Genomic DNA, 18,862 nt, shown 5'->3' on the forward strand with positions numbered 1-18,862 from the left:
ACCTGCTATGAGTGGGAAAGTGCGGGGTACAAATGTAACAAAAAAAAAATTTACCTGCATAAGCTCCCCACCCTCGGCCAAGGCAAAGGACTGTGCTGCGACCCTCGGCTGGCTTGTTGCTCCTGTGCTCACTCTTGGAATCGGATGTCGGGTGCAGAGGAGGATGAGGTTATCTAGGGTCGGTAGGAGGTCTCACCCTGCTGATTTGATCTGAGAGACCAAACCCGGCCAGAAGAAGGCCACCAAGGTCTCATTATTCGACTCCAGCTCAGAGGAACAGTAGGTTACTTACGTCAGAGGAGGGCGGGCCCAGGAAGAACGGAGGGACGTTGGAGGAGGCATCACTGATCGCCGATCAGCTGTTCTTGCCCGTACAGCGCCTTCACACACAGAGGTGTGAGGCGCTGCACGGGCCCGGTAATGCGGAGGGGAGGCCCGGCGGCAATGACCTCTGGGGGGGCGGGGGGCGGAGGATGGCGGGAGGCGGAGCTGTGGGAGAGTAGAGAGAAAGGAACAGGAAGGGAGGGGGGCCGGGGTTGCTAAAATTTGGATTTTTCGTGCAGGGAGAAGCGGGGGGGGGGGGGGGGGGGGGGCAAGGCCGTCCATACAGGACGCTCCTGACAAGCGCCTTTGCCCCCTCCTGATCCATTTTTTATTTATGTTTTTAGTTTAGCGGGGAGCCACGTGTTTGTGGTTTTTTTGTTGTTGTTTTGACGTTTGTGGCATGCGCAGAGCAGCCAGCAAAACGCTTGGCTGCTCTGCGCATGCTTTAGGGGCTGATTACCGACAGGGATTACACCACTTTAACGAATGTTTAATACATTGTACTTTTCAATACCGCACCGAACATGTGCAACTTGTTTTTTTGGTGCATTCTTCGTTTTTTTTCAAATTCGTTAAGGACTTTTACGTTTTAGATTTTTTATGTTTGGTTGGTGCATCTGGGCCTCAGTGAGATGGGGCGGAGGCAGGAACCCTGAACAAGCAGTGAGTCAAGGGGCCTGAGTCCTAGCCATGACTGTGACATGGGATCTGAAGGGTTCCAGAAGTTGTTCTTATACTTGGCCTCCAACTGAGGATAGTTATTGCAGTGATTAGGTCTAAGTGGGTTTGAATAGGATATAAAATGGGGAGAAGGAATTTCCCATGTAATTGTAATAAATAGGAAGAAAAGAAAAGAAGATGACACCTTTTTTTAGTGGACTAACATAATACATTTTTGATGAGCTTTCGAAGGTAACCCTCCTTCAGATCAGAAATGAGATCTCATCATTGCTCATTTCTGAATTTCTGATCTGAAGAAGGGTTACCTTCGAAAGCTCATCAAAAAATGTAGTGTTAGTCCAATAAAAAAAAGGAGGTATCTTATTTTCTTTATATTTATTACCTTTAAAAGTGGACTAACAAGGCTACTCTACCACTTTATCCATGTCATTGCAAATAGGCTCAGGGTGCCAGGAGTTCTGATTAAGAACTGTTGGGGAGGGGGGGAAGCAGGAGGAAGCTGCCTGACCCATAAAGTGTTTAGTGCCCACCCCCCACCACCACCACCATTCAAAAAAAAAAAAAAAAAAGTATTTCTCACCTCACAGCCCATTTGACTTTTGTTTGTTCTACAGAAAACAGAACCTTGTGTCTGGTTTGCCAGTCCTCCTGCTTTAAAGGTGGTGATGTCAGTACATCTAGGCCAGGAGCTGTGTGTGACAGATCTTCTCCTTAACAATGTTGCTAGTAACACACTGCTTTCCCTTCTTCCTTTTTGACTAGGCCTGAGTGATGGAGAGCCTGTGGACTGGATGGATTCTGCAGGAGAAGAAGTGAGCCTTTGGCAGAAGATGAGGCAATTTCCAGGATCCTGGGCAGAGGGAACACTCCCACTCCGGGCAACTATGGCTAAACCAAAGCCAAACTAATCGGGCTAGTACCAAAGCAAGAAACTGAATTGCCAGTTTTCTCTTTAAAAAAAACCAACAACACACTGTGTGTACATATATATTCAAATATAAAAATCAGATACCTTTTTTAATTTTAAAGCAGGCTAAAGGGTGTTTATGCTCAGCATTTTTATTCCTTTTTTTTTAAATTTTTTGTCTAGTATGATTATGAGAAATAAATTCCTTCATCAATCTTTGCACATTGTGCTGAAGCTCTTCATTGAATATTCTGGTTGTTACTATCCATTCATCCTAAACCCAGGAGGGAAAGGGATTTGTTTCCCACCCTCTTCCTTTTTTAGACTAGTGGCCATTCACATCCCTGTTCTGCCACTGCTCTGTGTTTAGTTACAGCCCATACGCTGGGGTAGGAGAAGGTTGTACAAAGTGACATCTACTACTGCATTTATATAGTGCTGCTAGGCTTAAGCAATCATTTAAAGAGAGAGGTACTAGTCAGGGGACACTGGTATCCCACAATGGGATGCATCTAGGTGCTCAGAGGGCACCTGACTGTCACATATTCGGTAAAGGCACCATTTTGAGATTCATTGACTTAATTTATTTGGACATTCCATTAATAATAAAATTATTGCAGATTTCTGGGGAGGGGGGAGCTCTGGAATGTGGGCTTGACCAAGGGTTAGTACTGTAATTGCTAAGATAATACCAATACAATACATCGACACATCACCACTTATAGCCCGCATATATCATTTAAAGTTCAATACAGATAACAATATTAAATTAAAATACCTATACCTAGGAAAAATACAAAAATAATGTAATATCCTTTCCATAAACCAAATCATAACAAATATTTTTGAAACAGCCAAGATTTAAGACACTTATGAAATTGTAGTAACTTGTTCTAATATCTAAAGGAAGTTCATTCCATATCTTAGAAGCTACAAAAGGAAGATTAAGCTCAAAAATATGTTTTTATTTAACCCCTTTGATGGAAAACACAATTTAATTGGGTCTCTGGCTATGGTCACCCTAGTAGAAGACAGTAAAGATATTAAAGAAATCATGTATTGTGGAGCATGACTATATAAGATCTTAAATACCATGGTGCATACTTTAAAAATAACATGAGCCTGCACTGGCAACCAATGCACCTTAATCATCAAAAGTGTAATATTTTGCCAGTAAATTTGAAAGAATATCAAACGCAGTGCTACATTCTGTAATGTCTAATTTCTTCCTTGTACTCTTCAAGCATCCTGAATACAACAGAATACAATAGTCCAACTGACTAACTATTAATGATTGCATTGTTATCTTAAACTGATATAGTTCAAACAGATTCTCATGCGTCTTAAGACGTCTCATACACCAAAAGACCTTTTTTTTTTTTTTTTTTTACTAAAAATGTCACATGGGGCTCAAATGATAATGTAGCATCCAGTGTGACTCCTAAAATTTTCATAGATGTTACTAATGGAAAGCGGACTCCTTTAATAAGAGTATGAGCGAATAAAGCCCCCTGTTCAGCTTCAAATGCTGAGTCGTGTGGCTACAGCACAACAGAAGCTAGTTTTAAGTAAGTTGGAAACCTAAGGGACAGAATAGAACCGCTGAGGCTTAAAATCGCTGATTAAAACACAGACCCGCTGCTTTTTTTTTGTCAGTCAGACTTTATTCCATCCTGAGAAGATCAGTGTTTCAGAAGGGTTCTCTTGCTCAGTCCTTCCCACTTTTGTGAGTAAGCAGATCTTAGCCCTGTGCAGACATCACCATGATGCATACAGGGGAGAGTCCTTAAATGGTGCCTGAAAAATCGGCGTGGAAATCAGTGCCAACTAAGTGTATTCTATAAGTGGCACCTAGATTTAGGCTTAGTTTATATCCCAGTGCCTAAAACTACGTGCATCCATTTACACCAGTGAAAATGTGGCATAAATCCTGGTGCATTGATTTAGGCAGACTGGGCCATATTCTATAACAATGCACGTAAATTTTGGAGCGCCCACGAAACGCCCATTTCCCTGCCTATAACCACACTCCTTTTTTGCCTGCATGCATTACAAGTTAGGTGCACTGCATTACAGAATGCGCTTAGTGAATTGTGAGCGTAAATTCTAATTAGCAATTAGTGCTCATTATTGCTTAGGAGCTGTTATCAAGGCTGATTAGCTTGTTAAGCCAATTATGTTACATACATTGTTATAGAATAGGCTTGGATTTTGGCGCGGATCTCTTGGTGCCCTATATGGGACAATGTGTGCTCACTGACAAGCAGAGAAGGAGATACTGAGAAAGCAAAATGTCAGAGACCATCGTATACACCGCACCCATTCTGTTTCAATAAGCCACACCAAGAAGCCACAGAAACAAGGGTGCAAGAAAAGCAGCAGGCTTTAAATTGAATGATGGAGTGTCTGCTGTTGCTTCGTTTCATTCCCTTTCTGGACTAGTTCTCATAGCTGTTAGTGACGCAGAACCGTTCCTGCTGGTAACAGTCCAGACTCTAGGCCTTAGCACCTGATTGCTGGAAACGTATTGCACAGATTCTGTCCTGGAAAGAAAACTCACATCTGCTTTGGAGTTTGCGGCTGCTTCATTTACAGCTGTTGCCCTCTGCTGATTCACACGCTCCCTTTCTTCCCAGCAAGAGAATGACAAATAGTTTCTCAGCCAAGCCTTTGCTTGGAACAATTTCATCCTCTTAAGTTAATCTTACATTTACAAGTAGGACACTAGTGACTCCTTTACATAAATAAAATCCAAAAAAACAATGACCCTTTCTAAGTGCAGTGCAGATTGCAGAATAGTGGATTATGGGTAAGATGGTTCACAGTTAATACAAAAAAAAAACCTGGTAAAACAGACAAAATGCATATTTTGTAGCACTGAACTTGAAATGGTCTAATGTTTTACCACCAAATGTAATGTCCAAAATAATGTATGCCGAAAGGCACAATAAGGTAGCATATCTCATCCACTGGAAACAATGTAAATACGTAGTACATCAATGTGTAGACAAACGTCTGATAAAATTGTAGAAAACAGACATTTTGATCCACCTCTGGCCATGCCCATTGCCAACAATAAAAAGTTTGATGGAAGGAAAACGGACATTGTAATAAAAGAGAGAACTAGACAAGCAGCATTACTACTAGAAATACTGAGCTAAGTTAGTTTTGTATTATGTGTGGTGAAAGAAAATTCTTGGGTACCAATAAACGCAAACAGAGATCATGAGACTATCCCATTTCTATTGGGTGCCACTGGTCTGAGCATATCTTAATTTGTTACCCATATTACAGTTTATGAACTGCAGAAGGAAGGCTCGCTTTAGCATTATGCAAATGTTTAGATGAGAATTTGGCGGCTCCTCTCCAGCATAACCTGTCATGTTATGTGCAAAACTAATCATTTAGAGACAATACTCTGAATTTAGAATCTTTTTAGACAGTGAAGGGAAAGCAAGTATGAAAGGAGGTTGTGTGTTTAAGACTCCCAAAGGGAAGGTATCATTGGAGAAGTCTTTCATAATCACATTCACTTTCTGAGTTTGCTCTCATCCTAGATGTGTGCTGAGGCTTTTAAGAGGTGCACTCAGGCACCGAGGAGTGGTTCCCTAAAGATCCAGCGGGACTTAGGGACTTGGAGGGAGAGAAGACCAAGGCTGAAGCTGATAGTGAAGTTGGTGGGGATTATTGGAAGATGGCCTGCCTGGACCAGGGTGTATAACAGTTGATCTGAAAAATCAGCAGGTGCACCCAAAGTGTTGGATAGAGGAAGCAAGTTTTTGCCTTCAAGCAGAAACAGTAAGTGTACACCTGTGAAATCTGGAAGTGGAGTAGCAAGCCTAATGGTTGTGGGTGGGGAACTGGGTTTGATTCCCACTGCAACTTCTTGTGACCCTGGGCAAGTCACAAAGAAATGACTTCACAGCCATATAGGAAACAAAACTATGAACTCATTCCACCCCAGACTGATGACCTCAGCACTGAGTATGGAATACAAGCAATGGTGAATGATCTCATTTCCTCTCCCTTCCCCCTTTGTGTAATAAGAGAAAGTACTAAGCACCTCCATTTCATTGCTTTCTTGCATCTTTATCCTTACAATCTGTTTCTTTCACTCCCCACTGCCTGTTCTGAATGCAGCCCTGATTAACCATTAAGCAAAATGAGTGTGTGCTTAGAGCACCAAGGGTAGGGGTATACCACAGAGTTTTTCCCCCTAGCTATCATGCCCTTAACTCTTTCACGACTGTCTGCCACACCCATTATCCAACATAAATTTCAGTATTTTTCTAAGCATTATTTATGATATATTTTGTACAATATTTCTCAGCACTTATTGAGTCTTAATGTCTAGTCAGTTAAGCAATGAAAAGGCTGAATGACACCATTGTTGGGCTGTGCTTAGGGCATTAATCTGACCCTGTCTGGATGCATACACTGATCTTTCAGCTTCCTGTTTTGTGGCTGCTGTTCTCTCAGTACAATTGTACAGCTTTGTGTAAACCTTGGAAACTGTGCAAAGAGAGGAAGAGAATATATATTTCAATTATTGATCAGATTTGAGGAATTATAGTGGGAAACTATAGTTCAAAGGAAGAAAATGTGATAGACAGAGGTCAGTATATACACCAGTATATGGCTGATGATTTTGAATCTTTGAACTCTATCTGGATTGACAGACCGGTATCCTGAAGTCTTCAGGATCATTCACAGGGGTCTGTGCTCGTAGCCCGCAAGGCAGCCTCTTGATGGCTCAACAGATAATTATCTATAAAGGTAAAGAGTTCATCTGAGCTCACTGGCTCTCTGTATCGTTCTCGGTCCATCCCGTACTTGTCGATGAGCACGACACTAAAATATGAGCGGGAGAGATGGAGGGCTTGCCTGTGAAGGAGAAACAGAATACAGAAGAGTTGGAGATTTAGCCCAGTTTTAAAACAATATTTTCTGGATTGATAAGTGAATCCTGGCATTGTGTGAGGAACCAATTTTAAACTTATCTTTTCTAATGAGCAAAAAACAAATGTGCATACAGAGGGAAGGTGCATTGCTTTTAACCTTGCTTATCTGTTGGACCAGATGTAGTGAAGTTTGTACTTTTCTATGAGCTGATAACAGCCCCTGATGCAACCGTTTCAAGGCAAAACGTGGCCATCTCAGTGTAAATCTCTGGGAGCCTTTGGCATTTAAATAAATACTGGTTATCTTCTAATTATGTTTGCCTTTTGCTTTTATCGCCAGGTTGGATTTGGTGGAATGGTTGCCTTGTTTTCTCACCCCTGAATGGGCCCCAGGCAGAAATAATTAAGATGGACTCCTATAACACCATCTATCCCTGGGAGGGGAGAGGGACAGAAGGGAAACCCTTGAAGAGCTTCAGTAAACAAATCCTGCATAAAACAACTCACATTCCAGACTTATATAGAAAACCTGACATCATAATAGAAATTGAAATACAAGGTATCAGAGATGCACATTTCCCAAAGCTGACATATTATAATTAATACATTCAGAAAAATAGATTTTTCTACCTTTTTTGTCCTAGTGTCTCTTTTCTGCCTGTTTGACATTTCTTCTCTCTCTGTGTCCATCTTCCCTCTGCATCCCTTATCCATCCTATCCAGCATCTTCCCTCTGTTTCCCTGTCCCTATTCTCCTCCTCTGAGCAGCACTGCCCCTCTGTGTCCCTGTGCCTATGCTCTCTCCATGCCCAATATCTCTTCTCTCTGTCCCTGTCCCTTTTCCATGTCTAACTTCTCCCTTTCCCCCCAACCCCAGGACAGACTCTCTCTCTCAATTTTCCTTCCCACACTTCACCCCACCCCTAAGCCAGAATCTCTCCCTCTCCCCCCCCCCCCCCCCACCCCTTCAGGTTTAGTCTGGGTCTCTCTCTTTCTTGTTTCCTCTGGCATTCCTGTTCCCTCCTCCCCTCATGTGGTTCTGGCATCTCTCTCTCTGTCCCCATCCACTCTATGTGTGGCTCTGACATCTCTTTCTGTCTTCCACCCCCCCCCCCCCCCCAATTGCACAGATCCAGAATCTCTCTCAGCTCTACCCCCCAGCAGTCCTCCAAAGTTGTAGGATGGCAGAGGCAGCAATGTAAACAAGTTGCCTGTAGCTGATCCCTTCACAGCCTTTCCTCTGCTCTGTCCCACCTCCTGTGCTGAAGGACACGGCAGAGAAAAGCCAGGCTACACCCCTGCTTGTGCCTTAAAGTAAGAAATTATGATTCAGATTCTCAGCCTTGGAGGATCCATGTACCAGTTCCTTAACAGGGGCGTAGCCAGACACCTACATTTGGGTGGGCCTGGGCCCAAGATGGGTGGGCAGAAGAACTCCGCCCTGTCCTACAAGTGATTTGGTCTCTCACTCTCTTGCCTGCACGCCATATGGTCTCTCAAACATCCCCCCTACTCTGCATACCTTTTAAATAGCAGATTTTCACCGGCAGCGAGCAGCAACTAATACACAGTGCTCATGTTGGCCCCACAGTCTTCCCTCTGCTGCAACTTCCTGTTTCTACATAGGCGGGAATACATCAGAGGGAAGGCTGGTATGCAGGAGGGACGGGAGTTTTCGGCTGGTGGGGCTTGGGGATCCCTGCCAGACACCATAGGTGTGCTGCTACTGGGTGGGCTTGAGCCCAAAGTGGGTGGGCCTAGGCCCATCCAGGCCCACCCTTGGCTACGCCACTGCCTTAATATACAGAATAAGAATTCAGTCTCATGGGTTCTTACTCCTGTGAAGTGTACAACAGACCAGTTCCTAGGTTCTACATGCTTATTCCTCACTATGGTCTCATTTGGTATCAAATAGCAAGTAAACGGGCATCAAAAACCTTCACCTGCACCTCTCCCCAGCCTTTGTACCTGAGTTTCTCAATAATCTCAGCTGACAGCTGGAGCTCTTGGATTCGTCCCACCTCATGTGGGGGCTGTCCCACTAGCTCTACCACAGTTACATGACGCAGTTCTAGGCCACAAGTGGCTTGCTGTAGAGAAAAGACAGAAGGTGTCAACCTTTCATGAAGAAACAGCTTTATCAAGTAACTGGGGCACCCAAAGGCTTCATCCCTCTGCAATTCACAATGATATAAAAACATGATGAGATGTGATATGATTTGTATTAGTTACCAAATGCTCTCATCAGTTCCTTTGCTCTCTGGGTCTTAGCTCCACTATGGCTTGGTGGTTTAAAAGGAAGTTGGAATCTCACAGCATTACACAATGTTTTTGAAAGCATAACACACAAACTATTTATTTGCCATGTGTTTTTTAGTTTCTAGTGGTAGTGTCAAAGGATGTAGCAAAGTTCAGTTTGATAAAGATGTCTGTGTAAAAAAAACTTATCCTCTGGCAACTGTCATGACTGACATGCATAGTCACCCTATATCTTGCCTACAGGTATCTTAATATCAACCCTATGCCAGAGCCCATTCAATAAAAAGATGCCAAGCAAACTGAAGATCACAAGTCGCATGAGTGATCACTTCACAGGCATCACTCAGACATAAGGTGGTGTTATAAAAACAAGTATTTAACCCATGTCCTAATTACTCATTATCAAGTACTGTTATACCATCATTCTTATTAGCAACACTGAATCTTGATTAGACTGGAGGGAGACAACATTTCTGCTAGGTGACCACCAGTGTCTACCACCACAGTCCCTAGAGATTACAGGTAGGCTGACAAGGCCAATGTAAGGGTTTCTGGCACCCCCCCCCCCCCCCCCCTTGCAACTTATAAATCAGCACCCTCTTCCCAAGTTTCAAGTGTATTAAGTAGCTTAATATACCATCCTAGGGACAAGCCATCAGAGCAGTTTACATTACAAAACTATAAGGAATAATAAAAACAGAAAAGAATTCCTTATACAAGAGAAGAGAGAGAAGAGGACATCTAGGGTAGCAGAAAAGAAAATCTGGTGGTAACCACAGAATCGGCGGTCCACGAAGTGTAGCTAAGGCCAAAGGCAGCAACAAACAAATAGGTCTTAAGTTGAGCCTTAAACGCAGGCAAAGAAGTTTCCAAGCGGAGTGCTATAAGAGCAACGTTGTAGAGCTGTGGACACATAACACTAAATAGTCACTTATGCATAGAGGGAAGACACAGATATTAATATTATTAGCAGGTCATACACACCCCTTTTCCCAAAACTCCTATGCCAACTCTGTTTGTTCATATGATGCTACTATTGAATTAAAGATTTTACAAAAGGTTACAGCCACTTAGCTTTTTGTGCTTTCTTGTTTACGAAATTAGCAGTTAATTCATTGATGTCTCGCACTGGGCACATATATCGTTCTCAAGTGTCAGTAATAGTCTTAGAATGATATTCATCACATCATGCACCTCACACAAAAACATCTCCATCTCCATGCTTTCCATACTCACACTACACCAGGGCCGCACAGAGACTGAGCTGGGCCTGGGGAAGTGCTGCCGCTGCCCCCCCCCCCAAGATACCACCCCACCCCAGGATGCCATATAGCTAGGCCAAATTGAGAGACGGGCTTGAGCCCAAAGTGGGGGGGGGGCACATTTTGCCCCACCTCTCTGCCCCTCACCACAACTGCACATATCTTGGGTGGTGGGGTCCCCAAGCCCTGCCAGCAGAAGCTTTCCTCCAGTGTTGTTCTCCGCATTGCCTGCCTTGTGGCTGCTTTTCCCCTCAAGTCGCACATGCTCAATTTCATCAAAACCGAGCATGTGCAACGTGAGTGGAAGCAGGACAGGCAATGCGGCAAACAGTGTTGGAGGGAAGACTTCTGCTGGCAGGGCTTGGGGAACCCCACCAGCCAAACGAGGGGCCCTGAATCCAACTGTGTCTGCTCCTCCCCAGCCTCTGAGGGCCTGGCACCGGGGTCTGTCTCTCTCCTGCTCCTGTCAGGACCCGGGTGATTGTATTAATGTGATCACATGGGTCCTGTCAGAAGCAGAAGAGAGATAGATCCCAGGGCCGGGCCCCCCTTGGAGGCCAGGCACGGGGGAATTTCCCCACCACCCCCTCTCGGCGATCCTGCTGCAAACACTCCCCCCCCCCCCCCCCCCACACACACACACACACACACTCACTCTCTCTCTCACACTCTCACTCTCTCACTCTCTCTCTCTAAAATCACTCGTACAAATATGTTTCTATACAGGGTCACAACACCACCCAATGCGTGCTGACATTCATCTCCTCCATAGTCCCTCTTCAAATACAACAAAAGTAACCACAAACTAAAAGTACTAATGCAGGCAAAAATTAAACTGAATCTTAAGTCCCAGACTCTGCATGCAGCACAACACAAAAGAAATAGAAATGCATTTCCTCCTATATAGAGCAAAATATAAAGACAGCAGATGTAAATTCTCAAAACTGACATATAAAAATAAAATTATTTTTCTACCTTTGTAGTTTGGTGATTTTATTTTTCTAGTCATCCTGTTCCTGGTCTCTGGTTCTCCTCCCTGCCTGTGCTCTTAACTCTGATTCCAAGGCCTCCTGTCCATTTGCTATTTCTTTTCTCGCCTCCTTTCTTCTTCAGTTCACATTCATCTCTGTCATGGATCTTTCATGTTGGAAAACTAAACAGATTTGAGAAGGAAGCTCATCTTTTCCCAGCCCCTCCATCCATACACAGCATCTCCTCCTTCTCTTTTCCCTTCCCCTCTATGTGCATCTCCTCCCTCTCTTCCCTTCTCCTCCTTTCCTTCCATGTATAGCATTTCCCCCTTTTTTCTTCTCTTCACTTCCATCTGTAGTATTTCTTCTCCTTCTCCCCTCCATCCATGTGCAGCATTTCCCCCTTCCTCTTCTCCTCCCTTCCTCTCCATCCAACAATGCCCCTCTGTGCCCCTATTCCTCCCCCTGTGGCCAGAATTGCCCCTCTGTATCCCTGTTCCTATGATCCCTGCTTCTATAGCAACTCTTTATTGTCTGTGTCTATGCCCCTTCTCATGTCCAGCTTGTCCCTCTTTCCTTCCTTCCCAATCCTGCACTGGCATTCCTCACCCCAGGTCCTTCTGTACTCTTCCCCCCCCCCCCCCTTTGGTCCTTTGCATTACACCTGAAATTGGTGCTACTGCTACCTGCCACTGCCAGAACCAGAACCTTCATTTCAGCTCCGGGTCGCTGACAGAGGGAGCAATCAAAACGCTTCACGCCCTGTGCTCTCATTTCCCCAAAGCCTTCTTGGTCCCACCTCCTCATAACAGGAAGTTTGTGTCAGTGGGGGGCGGGTCCAGAGAGGGCCTTTGAGAAATGAGAGCACAGGGCGTGAAATGTTTTGATTGTTGCTGCTGCTGGTGGACCCAGCACTCGAGTGGAGGTACCAGTTCTGGCAGCAGCCGCCAGCTGCAGCAACATGAAGGGAGATCATTGTGGGCCAGTGCAACAGGTAAGGTGGTGCTTGGTTTCTGGCAGCTCTGGAGCCCTGCAAACGTCAGCTCCCCCCTTCCACTGTGTTGCGCCAGCCCTGTAGGCTGATATGTAGTTAAAGATAACCAGATTCAGGGCTGGTCTTAGACAGGGGCAGCCGAACAGGTCCTTGCACTCCCAAGGGACCACAGCAACAGTATGTCCCACTGCAGACCTGCCGCTGAAGGGCAGAGCAAAGTTCTGCACATCTTTTCTCTCCCCCCTCCCCCCCTTCATGAGATTCTCTATCTCCCCTTCCCGATACCCATCTGCGAACCTCCCCTCAAACCTTCCTTTTGCGGTGCTTTCATAGTTTTTGCAGCAACATCATTGGTACATTGAAAAAGAGCAAGACACTGTGGAGCCTCGTGTTTGAGTGCCAGGAAGTCGCTGCCAGGTCCTGCCTACGTGCAACAGGAGTCATGCATCAAAGAAGTAGAACTGGCAGTGACCTCCTAGTGCTCAAATGAGAGGTTCTATAGTGCCTGGCTCTTTTTCAATGTACCGACGCCGTTGCTGCAAAAACTATTAAAGAACCTTGAGGGAAGGGTGCAGGTCACAAAGGGGTGTCAAGAAGGGAAGATGCTGGACCTTGTGATGGGTGGGGGAGAGGGAGGAGGAGGAGGAGAGAAAAGGTAGTGTTGGTCCATTTGGGGTGTGTAAGGAAAAATGAAGGGCAATGCTTGATAAGAGGTGGGAGACGGAGATGGGCAGGATGAGGAGAGAGAAAGAGAGGCAGAGATGGACAATGGTTGGGGGATTGCTAGACCATTTGTTGGGGGAGGGGGGTTCTATAGGAGATTTGCTTGATTTCTCTTTATCTGAAATTTCATAAATAAAAAGTTTTAAAAAAATAAGTAAAAAAAAATCTTGTCAATGGGGGTGGGGCTAGGTGGCAGCAGGGCCGCCGAGAGACTGAGCTGGCCCTGGGGCAAGGCCGTGCCCCCCCCCTGGATCGCCACCGCCCTGCCCCCCCCACTCCTCAATCGCTACTGCTGTCGCCGCCCTCTCCTGCTCTCAGGCCGCCGGTGCAGCAGTTCCCAGTCTCCACCTACCTACCCTCTGCTCCCTTCTGCCTGCCATCCGACCACCTTCATTTAAATTAAAGAAAAGTCTCTAAAGCAGCAGCACAGCACCTTCTCTGCGAAAGTGGCAGACCGCCTCAGGCGGGTCTTCCCTCACTGTGTCCCGCCCTTGCGGAAATAGGAAGTTACATCAGAGGAGGGTGGGACACAGTGAGGGAAGGCCCGCCCGAGGCAATCTGCCGCTTTCGCAGAGAAGGTGCTGCACTGATGCTTTAGAGATTAAATGCAGGGGGTCAGACAACAGACAGAAGGGAGCTGAGGGTAGGCAGGTGAAAACGGGACTACGGCGCCAGTGACCTGGGAGCAAGAGAGGGTGAGAGACTCTGGCGCTGGGCCCTCCTTGGTGGCCCGGGCGCAGGGAATTTTTTCCCCCATCCCTTTCCCTCTAGGCAGCCCTGGGTGGCAGGAGCCAAGGACCGGGAGCCCCACCAAACCGGTCTGTACAGGGCCCCTCAGTTGCTAAGACCAGCCCTGACCAGATTTCTGGTTAAGTTGGTTTCGTTGAATATTGCTAGTTAAACTTAACTGGATATCTTTATTCTGTGAAGTTTGATGTGCAGTCTGACTAAAACCAGAAAAAGATAAGTGGATGGCACTCTATCTGGTTTACTTTTGACACATCATCCCTAATTAAGAAAACCAAATATATTTTAAGCAGAGAACTTGTAGTCTGGTTGAGGTGACCCAGAAAATAAAAAAATTAAAAAACCACAATTTATCTGGTTAACTCCCAAAATTCACTGGATAAATTGTCTGAGTATCAACCTCACAGAGAGAGGTGTATGGCTGTGTTTAATGAAACAAAAAAGAAAAAAAGCTATTTGTCATATATGAAGACACATGTGTTAGATCTGGCAGCCTGTGGAAAACAAATTTAGGTCCTGCTGTTTGAGTGTGGAGAAATAAGGATAATGTCAACACAGCAGGATGGAGCTCTGCAGTTTCCAGGCATGCTGCGGGGAGTCAGGAGATGCTCTCACCTGCAGAATTGTGTTTTGAAGCTTATAGAAGCGGTCTGAGGATTCAGGAGCAGAAACAAAGACAAGTCGACGTTTCTCAAAGAACTGATCCATAAACGCCTCAGCTGAGTTCACGCCAACATTTATTTGCATAGCTGGAGAATGGAGGGAAAAGCAGAGAGTACTGAAGACAAGAGCAAATGAGGAAAAGGTCATCAGGTGTTCAATGTTCATACACACAAACCCTATCAAAGGACTGTGCCTAAGTGATTCAAGCTCTGAAGTGAGATGTTAATCCAGTCATAATTTTGTTATTCAGAATGCTGATTTCACATGTAAGAACTACTGTGCAATAGAATTTAAATTGCATAATTTAGCAATGGCCAGATGATGTTGGTGAGCTGAGCTCTACCCTAGAAATACATTCTGCAGTGCATGCTGGGATCAGTGCTGCTCTAGTGTCATGTTACCTCCAGACAGAAGTCGCCACACAGAAATGTAGTGCTATGCAACATCACTTTTTCAGCTCTTACTAAATTATAAACAAATGTATCCTGTTCAACTTTGGCCTGTAAGGAAACCAGGAATTCTGGAATCGTAACTAAAAGCCCTCCAGCAGCAAGCCCCCTTGCTTCTGCATAGGATTAGGGAAAACAAAAAGGAAAAAACATGGATGTTGTTATTATTCTTAATATGACTGGGTACATGTTGACAACCAGCCTGATAGCTCTGGCTGGATCTATTCCTACTGCAGAAGATAGTATCCCATACTATACAGCTTAGGGCTGAGCACATTAGCATATTATAAAGTAAAGTGGTAGGGTAGCTGTGTTAGTCCACTTTTAACTTTTAAAGGTAATAAATAGAAATAAAAGAAAAGAAAATATGATACATTTTTATTGGGCTAAATATATTTTTGATGAGCTTTTGAAGGTAACCCTTTTTCTTCAGATCAGAAATCCAGAAAAGAACAAATGATGACATATATCAGAATATATCTGAGAAACATAAAAGCATTCCAATGTCAGTCTCATGGGGAAGGTGGCGGTGGGTGGGTGGGGAGGAAGTGAGAAACAGGGAGAGATGGATGGGTGATCAGAGGGTGATAAAGCAGTATAATTTTATGGTTTATAATGTGACAGGAAACCCAGATCTTTGTTACCCTCTGATCACCCATCCATCTCTCCCTGTTTCAGATTGTCTCAGAAAATGGATGAATTGGGATCAGCTCTTATTTTAAGGAAGGGGGTGGCATTAGGATAGAATTTAATCTGTTTACATTGAAGAGAGTAAGATATCTGATTCAATTGCTTGATGGTACTTGATTCTACTTAGGTCGAGTTCCATTGAAGGTTCAGAAGGAATGTTGTGTTGGATTCTTGGGGGGCCCTTTTACTAAAGCTTAGCACACATAAATGGAATTAGCATGTGCTAAATGCTAAGAAGCCCATTTTATACATATGGGCGTTATTTTGTGTACACTACTCCCATTACTGTGCGCTAAGCTTTAGTAAAAGGGCCCTTTGATTTGATTATTGTCTTTTTACAACAAGGTGTGATGCCTACATATTTGAAAGAAGTGATGGTATCTCCCACCTTGAAGAAGGAAGGACCAGATAGAAAAGGCTGTACAAATTTTAAATCAATTTCAAATGTCCCCATGTTGGTTTAATTGATAGAAATATATGTTGTTAGCCAATTAGAGGGATATTTTTAAAGAGGATAACAGGTTGTTCAATGATGTACAGGCAGGATTTTGAACTGAGAGTGGTACAGAGACTTTATTGATGGCAATGTTGGATCAAATTTATTTCAACTGGATAAAGGTTCTGGAGTTTTGCTTTTATTACTGAATTTATCTGTATTGTTTAATTTAGAAGAACCTATTTTATTGGAGAGGTGTCAAAGTTTTGGAATTGATGGTATTGTACTAAAGTAGGATGTTTGAAAGTGTGGACTAGTTATAAACTTTTCAAAGTCTACTTGTTTGAAGTTAGGTTCAGCTATTAGAAAGTCACTTTCTTCCTTCCCTACATGCGATTTTACCAGTTTGGTATGGGTGAATTTGGATAGCATATAGGATATTAGGTATGAATAAATTGCTAGTGTAATATATGCTGCATTTCTCAAATTAAGACCACAGATTTAGCATCAGGAACATCTTTGAAATTTGACACTAAATCAAGGGTATTGGGGGATAATTTTAGGTTCCAGACTGACATATGAAAATCATTGAGCCCATTGAGTTTTAGAACAATAGCCCATGCAATCCTGTTACCAAATCTAAATTATTGTAATTCCTTGTACTGTTCAATCAGTTAAAGAAGAGACTCCAATTAATATTAAATTCTTCTGCAAGATTAATTTATAATTTAGGAAAATTTAATGAAGCTAGTCCTCTTTTGAACAGGCTACATTGGCTAAAATTGGAATCTTGAATTCATTTTAAAATTGAATGTTTAGTATATGAAAGTTTTTATATACTATATATAAAAGTGGAGGAATAGCCTAGTGGTTAGTGAAGTGGACTTTGATCTTGGGGACCTGAGTTCAATTCCCACTGCAGCTCCTTGTGACTCTGGGCAAGTCACTTAACCTTCCATTGCCCCTGGTACAAAATAAGTACCTGAATATTTTTATTTATTTATTTGTAGCATTTGTATCCCACATTTTCCCACCAATTTGCAGGCTCAATGTGGCTTACATTTGCCGTAATGGCGGTTGCCATTTCCGGTTGACAGAATTACAAATGCTATTGTGTTTGGTGCAAATATATATAGTAATATACATGGAACATAATATACATGGAACAGATCATAGTGTGTGTATATATATATATATATATATCTCATGTGTATACATATATGGTAAAGGAATACATTATTGTATTGCATGAAGGTTCATGAGTGTTAAGTTAATTGTAACATACATTAGGTCATCGGCTATAGAGAGACTATTCAGCATAAGGTTTAAGAGGTAATGCTTCATCATTAATAGCAAAGAGGTTATACAGTCATGCGATAAAAGTTTGGCTTTGTATGGATCGTGTATAATGTTCTTATTTGATAATTAGGATGGATATTTCTGGTATGCCTTCTTGAAAAGATTTGTTTTCAGTAGCCTTCGGATAATGGTTAGGTCTTGCGTTGTTTTTATGATCTTTGGTAGTGCGTTCCACAGCTGCGTGCAGATGTATGAGAAGTTGGTCGCGTAAATGGATTTATATTTTAGCCCTTTACAGTTAGGATAGTGCGTGAAGATCTTTTTGCGTTCCTAATAGGCAGGTCTATAAGGTCTGACATGTAGGTCGGAGCTTCTCTGTAAATAATTTTGTGGACGAGGGTGCAGACTTTGAATGCAATTCGTTCTCTTAGGGGTTTGGCGCTTTCGTATTTTGCTTTCCCAAATATGAGTCTGGCTGCTGTGTTTTGGACAGTTTGAAGTTTCTTTATGATTTGTTCTTTGCATCCGGCAAAAATGGCATTGCAGTAGTCTAGATGGCTTAGCAGGACCGTGCCAACACGGTAAGTGAGGTAAGCAACGCAGGGGGCGCCGACCTCTAGAGGGCGCCATTCACTTGCAAAATCTTTTACCTGAAGTTGTGATTCTCCTCTCTCCCCTGCCCTTCCCGCGCATCAGGAAGTGAAGGTAGCCCAGCAGTGCTGAGACAGACACGCTGCTCTGCTAAAGCTGCTTCAAAGAGTACAACCAGCAGCTATTTATGGCTTTGGTGTGTGAACAACTTTCATTCAGGGTGAGCTGGAACAACATTCAAATTAAAGACAACAGGTTTGGAGGCAGGTGTGCAAGTGAGACTGGGGAGAAATAAAAAATAAATAGTGTAATTGTTATCTGTAAGTGGTTCAAAGTTTTTGTTTTTTGAGCATGTACACTGAGAGGAGGGCATGACTGCAATGATGTGTACATAATTATCATAGCTACAGCTAAAATCCATTTAATTGGCTGAGCTTCAAAGAGGAAGTTTACCTGACGTATAGTGTAGAATAGCTGGTAAGTAAAAATCTGCTTTTTTTGTGTGTTTGTTTTTATATAAAACATTCTGCTTGGATAGGGAGAGTTTGTGATATTTGAAAATACATTTTGCTTTAATTAAATTGCTAAACTTTAGAGTCAGAGACTTATCAATGAGGGATACGTACAGTGGAAAGGAAGCCCTGGAAACAGAGTTAAGAGGACAGATACCAGCAACAGAATCAGATACTAGGCCAGCATGATCAGAAAAAGAAAGTCACCAGCCAACAAAGGTAGAAAAAAATCGTTTTATTTTCATTTTAGTGTTTGGAATATGTCCACTTTGAGAATTTACATCTGCTATCTTATTTTGCAATGTATAGCAGTCTCCAAGAGACTGGGCTCCCAGTGAGCCAGGGAGGTCAGACTGTGTAAATGAGATGAAGAGACCCCCCCCCCCCCCCCCCCCCCCCCCCACACTGTAGCAAAGACAGGAACATGCATAATCAAAGCTTAGGTCTCTGCAG

The 18,862-nt window shown here is 43.5% G+C and overlaps 2 protein-coding genes across 6 annotated transcripts in view; one reads left to right on the forward strand and one right to left on the reverse strand.

Annotated features, from left to right (window-relative positions):
- SYTL4 (synaptotagmin like 4) overlaps window positions 1–2,024 on the forward strand; it is a 110,654-nt gene extending 108,630 nt beyond the window's left edge. For all 4 annotated transcript variants that reach the window (XM_030208883.1, XM_030208885.1, XM_030208884.1 and 1 more), the window contains exon 18: window positions 1,768–2,024. In XM_030208883.1, coding sequence (XP_030064743.1) covers window positions 1,768–1,913 — 146 coding nt within the window. In that variant the 3' untranslated portion in view covers window positions 1,914–2,024. The remainder of the gene's footprint in view (window positions 1–1,767) is intronic.
- Window positions 2,025–4,060: 2,036 nt separating this feature from the next.
- The window catches only part of SRPX2 (sushi repeat containing protein X-linked 2), a 72,540-nt gene continuing 57,738 nt past the window's right edge, over window positions 4,061–18,862 (reverse strand). For both annotated transcript variants that reach the window (XM_030208887.1, XM_030208888.1), the window contains exons 9-11: window positions 14,385–14,518; window positions 8,782–8,903; window positions 4,061–6,796 (exon numbers count right to left, since the gene is read on the reverse strand). In XM_030208887.1, the coding sequence (XP_030064747.1) occupies window positions 6,616–6,796; window positions 8,782–8,903; window positions 14,385–14,518 (437 nt within the window). In that variant the 3' untranslated portion in view covers window positions 4,061–6,615. The remainder of the gene's footprint in view (window positions 6,797–8,781; window positions 8,904–14,384; window positions 14,519–18,862) is intronic.

This window comes from Microcaecilia unicolor, chromosome 7, assembly GCF_901765095.1.
Source record: "Microcaecilia unicolor chromosome 7, aMicUni1.1, whole genome shotgun sequence".
Classification (NCBI taxonomy): Eukaryota; Metazoa; Chordata; class Amphibia; order Gymnophiona; family Siphonopidae; genus Microcaecilia; species Microcaecilia unicolor.